Source organism: Lactuca sativa, chromosome 2 (assembly GCF_002870075.4).
Source record: "Lactuca sativa cultivar Salinas chromosome 2, Lsat_Salinas_v11, whole genome shotgun sequence".
NCBI lineage: Eukaryota > Viridiplantae > Streptophyta > Magnoliopsida > Asterales > Asteraceae > Lactuca > Lactuca sativa.
This window is the reverse complement of record NC_056624.2, coordinates 147,876,314-147,887,855: the sequence shown is the minus strand read 5'-3', so window position 1 is coordinate 147,887,855 and position 11,542 is coordinate 147,876,314. Positions and strand designations below refer to the sequence as shown.

At 34.5% G+C, this 11,542-nt stretch overlaps 1 protein-coding gene across 1 annotated transcript; it reads right to left on the bottom strand.

Moving 5' to 3' along the window:
* Positions 1 to 239: 239 nt before the first annotated feature.
* LOC111885144 (wall-associated receptor kinase-like 2) lies at positions 240 to 3,297 on the bottom strand. The gene is made up of 3 exons (XM_023881422.3): positions 2,365 to 3,297; positions 2,107 to 2,271; positions 240 to 1,529 (listed from the first exon to the last, which is right to left on the bottom strand). The coding sequence occupies exons 1-3, from the start codon at positions 3,182 to 3,184 to the stop codon at positions 364 to 366; spliced, it is 2,151 nt and encodes a 716-aa protein (XP_023737190.1). The 5' UTR covers positions 3,185 to 3,297; the 3' UTR covers positions 240 to 363.
* Between the last annotated feature and the right edge of the window lie 8,245 nt (positions 3,298 to 11,542).

The following is an 11,542-nucleotide window of genomic DNA, read 5'->3' as shown; positions in this document are numbered from 1 at the left end:
TTGTAAAAAAAATGATAAATTTGTATGGAATGTAAAAAACTATGTGACAATCCATTCAATTCTAGGAAGTTCAATGTATTATGAATGCCCTAAAAATGATTATAGGCTTATAGCTATTGTATAGTGTTAGCTATTGTATAGTGGATGATGAGAACCAAAATATCATACGGAGAAAATCCTTTTGATACAATGGAATTATCATTACTCATACCAAAACTGGAAAGTTTAAGAGACACGTAGAAAGAGAACATACTTTTTAACTTTAATAACTGATAAATTTTAACTTTAATAACTTATCGATAAACACATAACCATCCGAGAAATTAACACATACTACTATTCATAAACTTACAAATTACCTCATCATTTACTAATGCTTTCTCTGAAATTAATTGTTGTTGACGTTGACACATCATTTGGTAGCATAAATATATTTGTGCTAGAGTTCACTTTTCCAAAATTCATTTGAACAGTTGACGGCACATGTGATGTTCTCATACCTTCCAACGCCATGGCTACTTCCTTCATTGTTGGTCTGTTTCTTCCTTTAGCATCCAAGCATCGACTTGCTAAGTTAGCTATGGCCAAGAGCTCATCCCTAGAACCCTCCTTCACAACCATTGCATCAAAAATAGACATCACATGGCCTTTTTCCATGGCCAGCATAAAGTGTGTAGCTAAATTTCTATTTTCACCAAATCTTGTAAATGAAATTGGCTTTTCTCTTGTCAAAAGTTCTAGCAAAACAACTCCAAAGCTATAGACATCACTCTTTTCGGTGAACTGACTAGATTGGAAGTACTCTGGATCCAAATAACCAAATGTTCCTTTGACTAAGGTCGTTAAGTGAGTTTGATCTATTGATACCAACCTTGATGTACCAAAATCAGAAACCTTGGCTCTATATGTTTCATCCATAAGTATATTAGTGGTCTTTACATCCCTATGATAGATTGGAATAGAAGTTTCAGAATGTAAGTAAGATAGTGCCGCAGCTACCTCTGCAGCAATTTGTAATCTCAAGTTCAAAGAAAGTGGGAACTCATTAGTATGGTCTTGTATAAGTTCATACAATGTGCCATTTGGGATGAATTCAGAGACAAGTATAGGAACCTCTGTCTCAAGGCAACATCCCAATAGTTTGACAACATTCCTATGATTAACTTGTGAAAGAATGACAACTTCATTGATGAATTGCTCTAGTTGGCTCTCATCAACAACTTTTGATTTCTTAACTGCCACAATCCTTCCATCTGATAACATGCCTTTATACACTGTGCCTTGACCCCCTCGACCAAGAATTCTGTTATCATCAAAATGGTTAGTAGCCTTCTCCAACTCAGTAGAGGTGAAAAGTATCGTTTTATCAACTAAACTAGTGTCAGTTGCTTCTCGTTGTTTAAGAAGTAGGCCACCATTGTGTTTAAAAAACTTCTCTCTCCGTCTCTTGGTTTTTATTTTATTGATTAGTTTGTACAACTCGAAGATGATCTTTGCTAGGAAGATCAACCCTATGGATATGCTAGTACCTGAAAAGAGGCAAATACAGTAAAATTATATTACAAATTTAAGATGTTTATTATAGTCAAAATTTCGAATTGAAGGAATCTTGAATTTTAGAATAGATATATGTGTAAGAAATCGTCTGGTGTATTACAATAGAAATGTAAAATGAAAAACTGGATTGAATTGAATAGTGTACTGATTCGACTGCATGATTAATTTTCATTACTATTATTATAATTTAAGTTTGAGGATAAGCCTTTAAAATGATTACATATATTTGTGTGACAATTTGTAGGCATCTTAAAGGAGTCCCTTAGCCAGTGGTTCAAGTCTTGCTTCAGTGTAGATTTAAAGTAGATTTAGGAGGTATATAGATGTTTTAGTTAACTCCTAGAAAAATAAGTTTTAAACATCTTAAAATAAATTTCAGAGGAACAGGTAAGGTTTTATATGTATCTAGCAGTTTTGTAATCTTTTCAATTGTATTACAACTTATTTACATTAAAGCCCAAGTTTGACTATATTATTCAATTTAATTCAATTCAAGCATCAATTATGATGTTTTATATGACTCGTAAGATCAGACAATAGCTTAATTACCTAGAATAACACCTATTGGTGATTTGCTTCTTGCAAGATCTTGGGTACTATATACCGATGGATAAACACAAAAGAAATTCCCCCGGTAATCTAAATCATCAGCATATCCTTCGTCATACTGGCAGATTCGTCCAGAATCCCGACACTCTTTACACCTTTTAGATTCTAAAAGAACATAACATGCACAAAAGCTTAATTAAGTTTCCTGGACATGCACAATTTTTACGCCAAAAGAATATAATACGCAAACTTACATACCTTGGCATTGATTGTACAAATAAGGGTTTCCTTCTCGTCCAAAACCACAGTAGCACTTCATATAATACACATTACTACCGTTACCCAAATCCAGCGATGGTCTCCTGAAATTTCCTTCCCAACAATTTGGTATTTCATCGTTTTTTAGGGTCCACATAAGTGATATTGGAATAAAAGACTTATTGTTGACACCATAATCTTCATACCAATAGTCAACATATGTTTCATCCACCAAAAAGGCAGACCCACAATGTCCACCTCCATCAAGCCTTTGTAAACGCGAAAGATCCACAGTGTAGGACTGTAAATAATGAGGAATTGTAGTTTGACAACTGATGCCAGAATAATTTTTTTCTTCACTGATTGATTCATTGAGGCAAGTGGTTGAACATCCAGTGAAATGGTTCTGATCATCCAAGATAGCAGCATGACCACACCCCTCAACGATGAATACGTTATGAGTTTTGGAAAATAGGAAGGGGCTCTCACCAAGGTCGACACTTGGGATAAGATCAGTGTTATTCTGCAATGGATTCTGGCAACCAGAGATTTTTGGGACCTTAACTGTGACTATTTGTTCTTTCAACCTCACACTCAACACCTCCAGGTTGTGGAATGCGGATAGATATGGTTTTGAAGAGTTGCAATCAATAGCATACCATTCGTTCACAGAACAGTTTGGTCCAATCCCAAAAGGGAATGGAATCTGCATTGCCCCACAAATATCTTTGCATCCTGTCTTGGCGTAATCAAGAGCTTCTGTTGATGCTGCTGTTAATAAGATCGAGATAACAATATGAAAAACTTGAAGTTGCTTCATTTTTGTTAACAAGGTGGAATGATGGCAGCGAGTGTACAATGGAGGATGAACATATCTAAGGATGAATGAAAATGGTACGCAGTTACTTGGTCAAAAATGCCGCGTGATTTGATTAGTCTTGTGGAAATTTAGATCATTGTTGACTTTATATCAAACGAACGATTATTTATTTATTTATTTATTTATTTATTTTATAACTCGGTGTGAGAGTTTTTTTTTAAAACAAATTAATATATTTTGTTAAGAATTATATTTTTGATAATTTACAAAACTAAATTTATAAAAAGTAGCAGTGAATCAACTAATTTTTGCAAGATTTTTACTAATTACGGTGAATTCAAAAATAATTGGTCGACAATTATGTTTGTCAATTAACAAAGTTGATTTGAATTTAAATTGAATTTAATACATTAATTTACAAATTACTAGAGAATTTATGGAGACATTTAAGTTTCTTTATTTTCTTTATTTTTTTTTTTTAAATTAGATTCTTTTATACTTTAATAATAAAGCCCAATAAAATTAAAAAACCACAATTTGACAAGTAGATTTAAATTAAATTGGAAAAAAATTAAAAAAAATGTCCTGTCGCATATTGAATTAGGCGATGACATGTGGCAAGAAATCTTTATTTATTAGGTATTAAATATTATTACTACATTTATTGCAATTAGATATTAAAGTATTATGTAGTTTTTAATAAAACAGGAAAAACTCATGAATGACATGTGGACAAAAAAATTACTTCAAAATAACCAAAAAATAATATTTGCCAAATTAAATAAGAATGTGATAAATGACAAAAAAAAAATCTTTATTTATTAGAAAGGAAGAGGTATACCCTTGAAAAAAAAGTAATATATATTTCAAATTGTATTCAAAATTTAATTAGTAGATTATAATTTATAAAATATACTTACTATGACAATGGTTTATTGTCAAATTTTCCTAATACTCATGTGTGCCTCCACTACAAGAAAGGTGGGCATTAGCGGCGACGCCAGTCACCGCGAAAGATAGGTATGTTGCCGCAAAAGGTAGCAGCGGCTTGCTGCAAATAGGTCGCCGCTAATGCTTCGTCCCTAATGCCTTTTAGTCGTTGCTAATACTTACTTGACGTCACTATTGGTTTGTCGCCGCTAATAGCCACCTATCGCTGCTAATATATCGTCGCCGCTAATAGCTTTATAGTGCCGCTAAAGGCATCACCACTAAAATAATTTTCATTTTTAAATTTTTTTATTTAACATTAAAACTATAAAAAAAACAATATAACATTTAGAAAAACTGGTACAATTTTACAGAATTATTAATTAACTAAAAATATTAATCCATATACAAACAATCCAAAATATTAATCCATACAATCAATCCAAAATATTCTTCCAAACAAAGTGCAACATATCCAAAATATTATTCTAAACAAAACATTTTAAAAAAATCCTAAGACAGTAGCTACTCGTTCTCCTCACTCCCATCATATCCTTTATTATTATTTGGTGGCGGCAATGAGAGAAACCATCTCTTCCAATCCCACAAAACAGGGAGGGTGCTTTAGTAACATTTGCAGCATTTCCAACTACAAAGAAAACAAAACATGTTACCAACGTATCAAAATAGCATTATACTTTCCAAAAAGTAAGAAAAAAAATACCAACATATCTAACTATAACCAACATAGCATTACATCATTCTACTTTCAAAATACACGTGAACATACATCATACACAACTTATCATTATAGCATTCTACTTTCCATTATAACATTGTACTTTTCAAAAATGACCAAACTACAAAATATCAACATATCAAACCATAACCAACATATCATTATAGCAATCTACTTTCCATTGTAGCTGTAAGTCCCAAATCTGGAACCAACTAGTGACCAAACAGAAGAACAAGCAATAATCAATGAGAACAAGAAGGAGCAGAAGCAACATCCAAATTGCACACGTTTGTATTGAGCCGTAAACGTCAGGTACAATGGAACACACACACACACACACACACACACACACACACACACACACACATATATATATATATATATATATATATATATAGGGAACAGTGAACCACAAACAGTTCATGGCCGCAAACATCCTTGTAGCCGCAAACATCAACTGAACCGAAAACCCCATTTTTCGGTTCACCCAACCACAAACACAATAAATACCCAAAGAAAGACTAACAAGACTTATACAGATGGATGCCTAGCCCAAACCAACAAAATATGACCTTACAGTCTCCCCTTGGTTTGAAGCTAGCATAAGTTCAGTCTTTTTCTATGACCAACATGTCAGACCTTCCCATCGCACCAGCCACATGATCTTTTCAATAATCTCCTTAATCATTCTTGTAAATTCCTTAGCAGCAGCCTCAAGAATCTCATGCTTGCATATAATTTGATGTTGAGCCAAAGTGTCGATATCCCGTTCACCGAATTGTAGCAAATCCTTTATATCATTGATGCGAAAGACACCATCTGGGAATTTGATAACAGCAGAAGCTGTGGCTTCATAAAAAACCCAGTATTTCATATTGCTCAGCGATCCATCACAGAAATGGTTAACAATAGGAATTTGTGTCATCATCTTGGTCGGAGGCCACATAACATTTTTGAAGCTCTTGTTGGACTTAGGATCCAAAACACCTTGGCTCTTCTCAGGAAGTATTCGACAATTTTCATCCCATAAAATTTCCTCCTAACTTGATTCTGCAAGAAAAGTTTGAAATCAGTTCCGCGAGGATCGTTGGATGGGTTGGAGAATGGAGCTTCAGAAAGCTCAGTGAGGTCCACTTTTGTCAAAGAAGAAAAAACATTCTTGTCCCTGTAGTACTCCACATTACCGCTCTTTTGCTTCACCAGCCAGCAATTTAATCTGTCATGAAAACCCCACATAACAATTCCTAACCGATCACCATATTTATCTCTAAACCGATTCTTTCAAGATTAGTCACAGCCAGTTTGGGCTAGTTGTCACACCCCAAAACCTGAACGGCAGAAAAGTTTGGGGGCAGAGGACGTCATGTACAGTATCATAACAATGCATAATAGTAAAACAAGCAACAACATCATCCATTCCATTAATAGTATAATTTAATACAAGTGTGTTATGTATAGTTTATAAGACACCAAAAATATGAATCAAATTAAGAGATGAGTCTTGAATTTGCTACATCTTCTCAAAACCTGGCATCGGTACCTGTCTATTGATGAACCAAGAATACAAGTAATTTTGAAAGTATAGACCAACATTAAAGCTGGTGAGTTCATAAGTATCTTAGTGTCATTGCTTGTATTAACGTGTTTGTAAATGCTTGTAAGCGTTTGTAAATGTTTTTATCTCCTACAAAATCCTATATTTTCTACTAAAAAGTAGCCTTCTACTAAGGTCTGAATGTTCTTGTATGTTGTTTGATTGGAAAAGTGTGCAACTTTCCCAAAGATAGACTATCATTGATCAAAAATATAGTTTACGTTACCGTTTATGTAAGAAGCTCACAATTTGAATGTAATGGGAAAATAATAATGATGTACTTGTAGTATTAGTATATAGCTACTACCATTGTACTAACTACCTTAGAACAATTGTTTTAGTTAAGGTAAAATGTGATATAGTTGTAACCATGCTTAATCGACTAGCTAAAAACACGACGCTCCAAGGCATCGAAATGGTATGACATTAGTCACCCGTAGACCTGCAAGTCCCACTGTAGCTAACATCAATGTGTAGGATAGTCAATCTCGTATAGATCTATACACCAACTAACGCTATCCCTCCAAGAGACTCTGGTTGCAAAACTTGACACAACAATTGATTGCCATGCCATGAAGTAGTGGCTCACATTAATGTTATATTGTTCTAGTGTTTGTATTGTATGTTCTAGTGTATTATATGTTCTCTCTGTACTGGTGTGTTGTATGTTCTCTTGTATAGTGTAGTGTATGTTCTCCTTGTTTCTCATCATAGTATGTCCTCTTGTATAGTGTAGTGTATTGTATGTTCTCTTAGTTTCTCATCATAGTATGGTCTTTTGTATAGTGTAGTGTATTGACTCATGAATAAACTGACTCTTGTATGTTTCATTATACTAGAAATAGTAAGTAGTGACTTCCTAACTATATCTATTATAGTTTACTAGTAATGTTGTTTGTATGAATGAACATGTTTGTACACCTTTGCTACCCAAAGGTATTGAACTGAATGAGTAAATTTTATATATATATATATATATATATATATATATATATATATATATATATATATATATATACACATAATATATAACTAAAAATTCAAACGACCTTCGGACAAACAACCGATACCCTAAGTCCAAAACCAAACAAGGAACAAGAAATAAGGCGAGTTATCAGTTCTAAGTCCTTTCAATCCTACTTATATAAATATATCTATATACACATGATTTTGACAAAATATAAGTTTGAAAGAGTTTAATAAGGAGTTTTGCATATCAAGGAGTTTGTAAAACGATTTGAAGTAGTTTGTTTGATAACACAGTTTGAAATGTAAGAAATCTATCTAATTGATAGTTATTAATCACATATGATTGATATAATAACTATAATGTTTCTACTTGTATCCCCCCCCCATAAAAGCATTTAAAATCATTTAAAATGTAAGTTAAGGGGTATGAACTCACCTGCAGTGAGTGATACGAATGAAAGATCGCTTTGTAGGATGTCAAGTGTCAAGTGAAGACTTGAACACAACGGAACCTAATAAGCATATAATGACACATATATGTATATAGCTAGTGTTTAAACAACTAATCATGTAAGGAATGACACCCTAGGACAAAGGAAACACTTAGATTGAAGTGTTAGAAGTACCAAGGGTTGCATATAATGGGTGTATGGCCACACATTAGTGTGTACGGCCATAATGGTATGTTTCATGTGTGTGTACGGCCAGAGTGTATGGCCCAAGTGGGTGTGCGGCTGCACACTCATGGTGAAACTTGTCAATGAGTGTTTTAAAGTCCTATTAAGCATCTAGGAAGTGTGTTTTGACCAATGCTTAGCCTTAATGGAAGTTTATTACCATTTTCGACCTCAAAAAGGGTGTGTACGGCCACACAAGGAGTGTACGGCCGTACACCCTTGATGATCTTGTAAAAATTGTCAAAAAGTGTATTCCAAGGTTCTATCTTGTATCCCCTAAGTGTTCTTGATCATGTTCTAGCATAGAACATGAGTTTCAGGCCAATATACACTAAATAAAGGGGTGTAGGGCCACATGGGGTGCGTACGGTCGTACACTGCTTGATGATCATGGTTTGGACGATTTCTAAGGAGCATAAATAGTAAGTAAAAAGCATAAGGAGTGATACTTACGATATAAAAGCCTTTAGGGGTGTTTGAGGTCCAAAAACTTAGTAGGTGTTCTTGGTGGTCTTGGAGAACACTTGAAGATCTAAACAAAAGGAGTAATTTCATGGACGAAATCATGGATCCTTAGTAGATAGTGTAATGAATCATCAAATCAAAGGAAGAAACACTTACAACTTGAAGATCTAGATGAAAAATCGGATGATACTTGAGAGAGAAGTCGATTTCTAGGCTTGTAAGAGTGTAAAGTGATGAAAAATGAAATAATACATCATGTATACACATGAGTGTACGGCTAAGATGGGTGTACGGACGTAGACCCATGTGTGCGGCCGCAAACACCTCGTGAAGGGGTGTTTGGCTCATTTTAAAGGTGTTGAACTCAAATACACTCATCGCTAGACCCATACCTTGATTATACTAGGCTTAGAACACTATACAAGATAAAAATTTCGGGTTGTCATACTAGTCTCCACGAATATTTTGATTTGAGTTTTTAATGAAGAGCCACTTCCCCTTCTTTTGTGAAGATACGTGTTTCCGAGCTTGTTTCAGAGTAACTCTTGGATTGGCTAGAGCAGGTTTGATCTCAAATCCGTCAGTAATTGTTGCGGTTCTGACTGGTGGAGAATTATCAAACAGATTTGGTTGAGATGTATTGGCAGGAGCATTTTGAGAGGTCTCGGCTGCACTTTGTTCTTCGACAGTTATTTTGAATTCATCGCCAAATTCTACTATCAGATTCTTCTTCAAGTCGTAGTAACCAGCGGTCAAGGCACCAAGATTAAGCTGTAGAGCAGAAATTTGTTTTGATTTTAGTGATTTTTCTTCCTCTAGCTCAGAAACTCGAATGTCGATATTTCCAATCAAAACGCCCTTCTCGATAATCTTCTGATTTAATACTCCAATGTCTAATCTAAGTTCTGAAATTGATGGGTCCGCTCCTCTGAACTTCCTTCACCTATAGAAATACCTTTTCCTCGGGGTGAAGGGTCCGAATCTTGTTGGGCCAAAAATTTGGCAAGTCTCTCGGAGGCAACATCATGCGCAGGTTGTGGTGGAAAGGAACCCCAGGAGCTGAAGAGCTCTCGATTTTATAAGAAGATCGAGCAACACATGTTCCTTCTTTCAAAACTTGACTTTCTTCAATGGTTCGTTGGGTTGGTGCAGCAGTTGTAGAAGCTTGTTCGACTGGCAGAGCTTGTTCCCTAATTAACACTCCCGTCCTTGGATCGGCTCTTCTCCTTTTGATTGGAGGCTGGGAGGCATGTGTCATGATAAGATAACATTCAGATGACAAAGTGGCTAGAGTAACAACTGTAAGGGGAGGAATCCTTGTAGTTGTATCCAGATTAGCTGAAGAGTCGGCCATTTGATCAAAAGTTGGAGGCGTCACCTTGAACATAATTTAAATGATTCTATTTTTAGGCTTCCAAATCCTTGTCGTAAATGTAAGAACTCCTAACATTTGTCAAAATTTGTTTAGATTTTAAACTAATGTGCACTAGTCCACTTGTAATGATTATTCACAAAGCCACAAAGACTTGGCAACAATCATTACAGAGTATTCCAATGGAGAGCAATTCTAGGGAAACGATGTCTCAAACACAAAGCGCATTGCTTTGAACATGCTTCTTGAATTAAGTTTCTTTAACCTTACATAGATTGTTTCCACCTATGAAGATAACTCTATATTCCCATTTTGACTGCCACTTCTAAACAAGAGTTGCCTCTTTTTAGACTATGTCAATATGTTCCTTCCAATATTAACAGTATACTTCCACCTGTCCTTGAGCAACCAATCTTTGGTAAACCTTAGATTGTCCTCGACTATTTCTTAATCACTTTAGTCATATCCAATTCTAGACATTGTTCCTCTTAGTGTCCCAAGGCATCTAGAAAATTCAGAAAGGATAAATATTATAACACATGTAATCGATCTTGAACCAAAGTAAATGGGACACGATTCATGATGTTTCACATAAAGACATGGTTCTAGACCAGTCTTTTGCCATAATAATTTTTTGTTTGCCATATTCTCACAATTTGACTATGAAAAGTGATGTCGTAATCATAATCGAATTTTGAGAACACAATATATAGAATTTTCTTAAGTTGAACCAATCCAACATGAAATTCATATATATTTTCTTGACAAAAGGTGATTAAAATCTCAATATAAGCTATTTAGAATGATTATAAACTCAATCTAAGCTTTTTACAATTGAAATGAAGTATAATTTCCTCTCCTTTAATTATAGCAAAACAACTTTTTCAACCCCTTCAACCTCACGAATTGAAACTTTTTTTTTTCTATAATTAACATTGCTAACTTGCAATTCTTATCATAATTATCATGCTCCCATTAACATGATGATTATTAGCATAACACCTATGCTCCCACTAGCTTTGAAATGTACCCAGAAAACAACTGGACCTCTAGAAGTCAATACTTTATTGACATTCTTACCAAAGTTCAGATTTCTGATACTAGATTGCTTTGATAAGACTTTATCAAAATCATACACCTTATCTTAGATAGATCACAGGTGTGTCTAAACAATTTCAGAGCTATGAAAAGGGATGCCATAATCATAGTCTCAATTGTTTATACCTTTTTCCATTTCTCATAAGTCAATGTTAGTGTGTTGGCTAACCACGCACGCTCCACTAACGACTTTGAGAAATGCAAATATCACAATTGCTATCTACTTAAAATCTACTTAGTGAAAGAATTTCCTCACCATCATTTTCATGAATCGGAGAGAAACCTTATGAAACTTAGATTTTATGGTGTATGTGTTCTTATCCATGTGAATTTGTCAAACCATAATCAGAAGACTAGGTTAGTGACAAATCGTAACTCATATGGATTGAACCTCAATCTGAGTGCAATAACCTTGAGAAGTGGGACAACACTCGGAGAAAGTAACCTCAAAAGAGTTTCAAAAGAATAAAATGATGAGGTTATTATTGTTGAGCCTATAAAGGTTGTAGTTCCT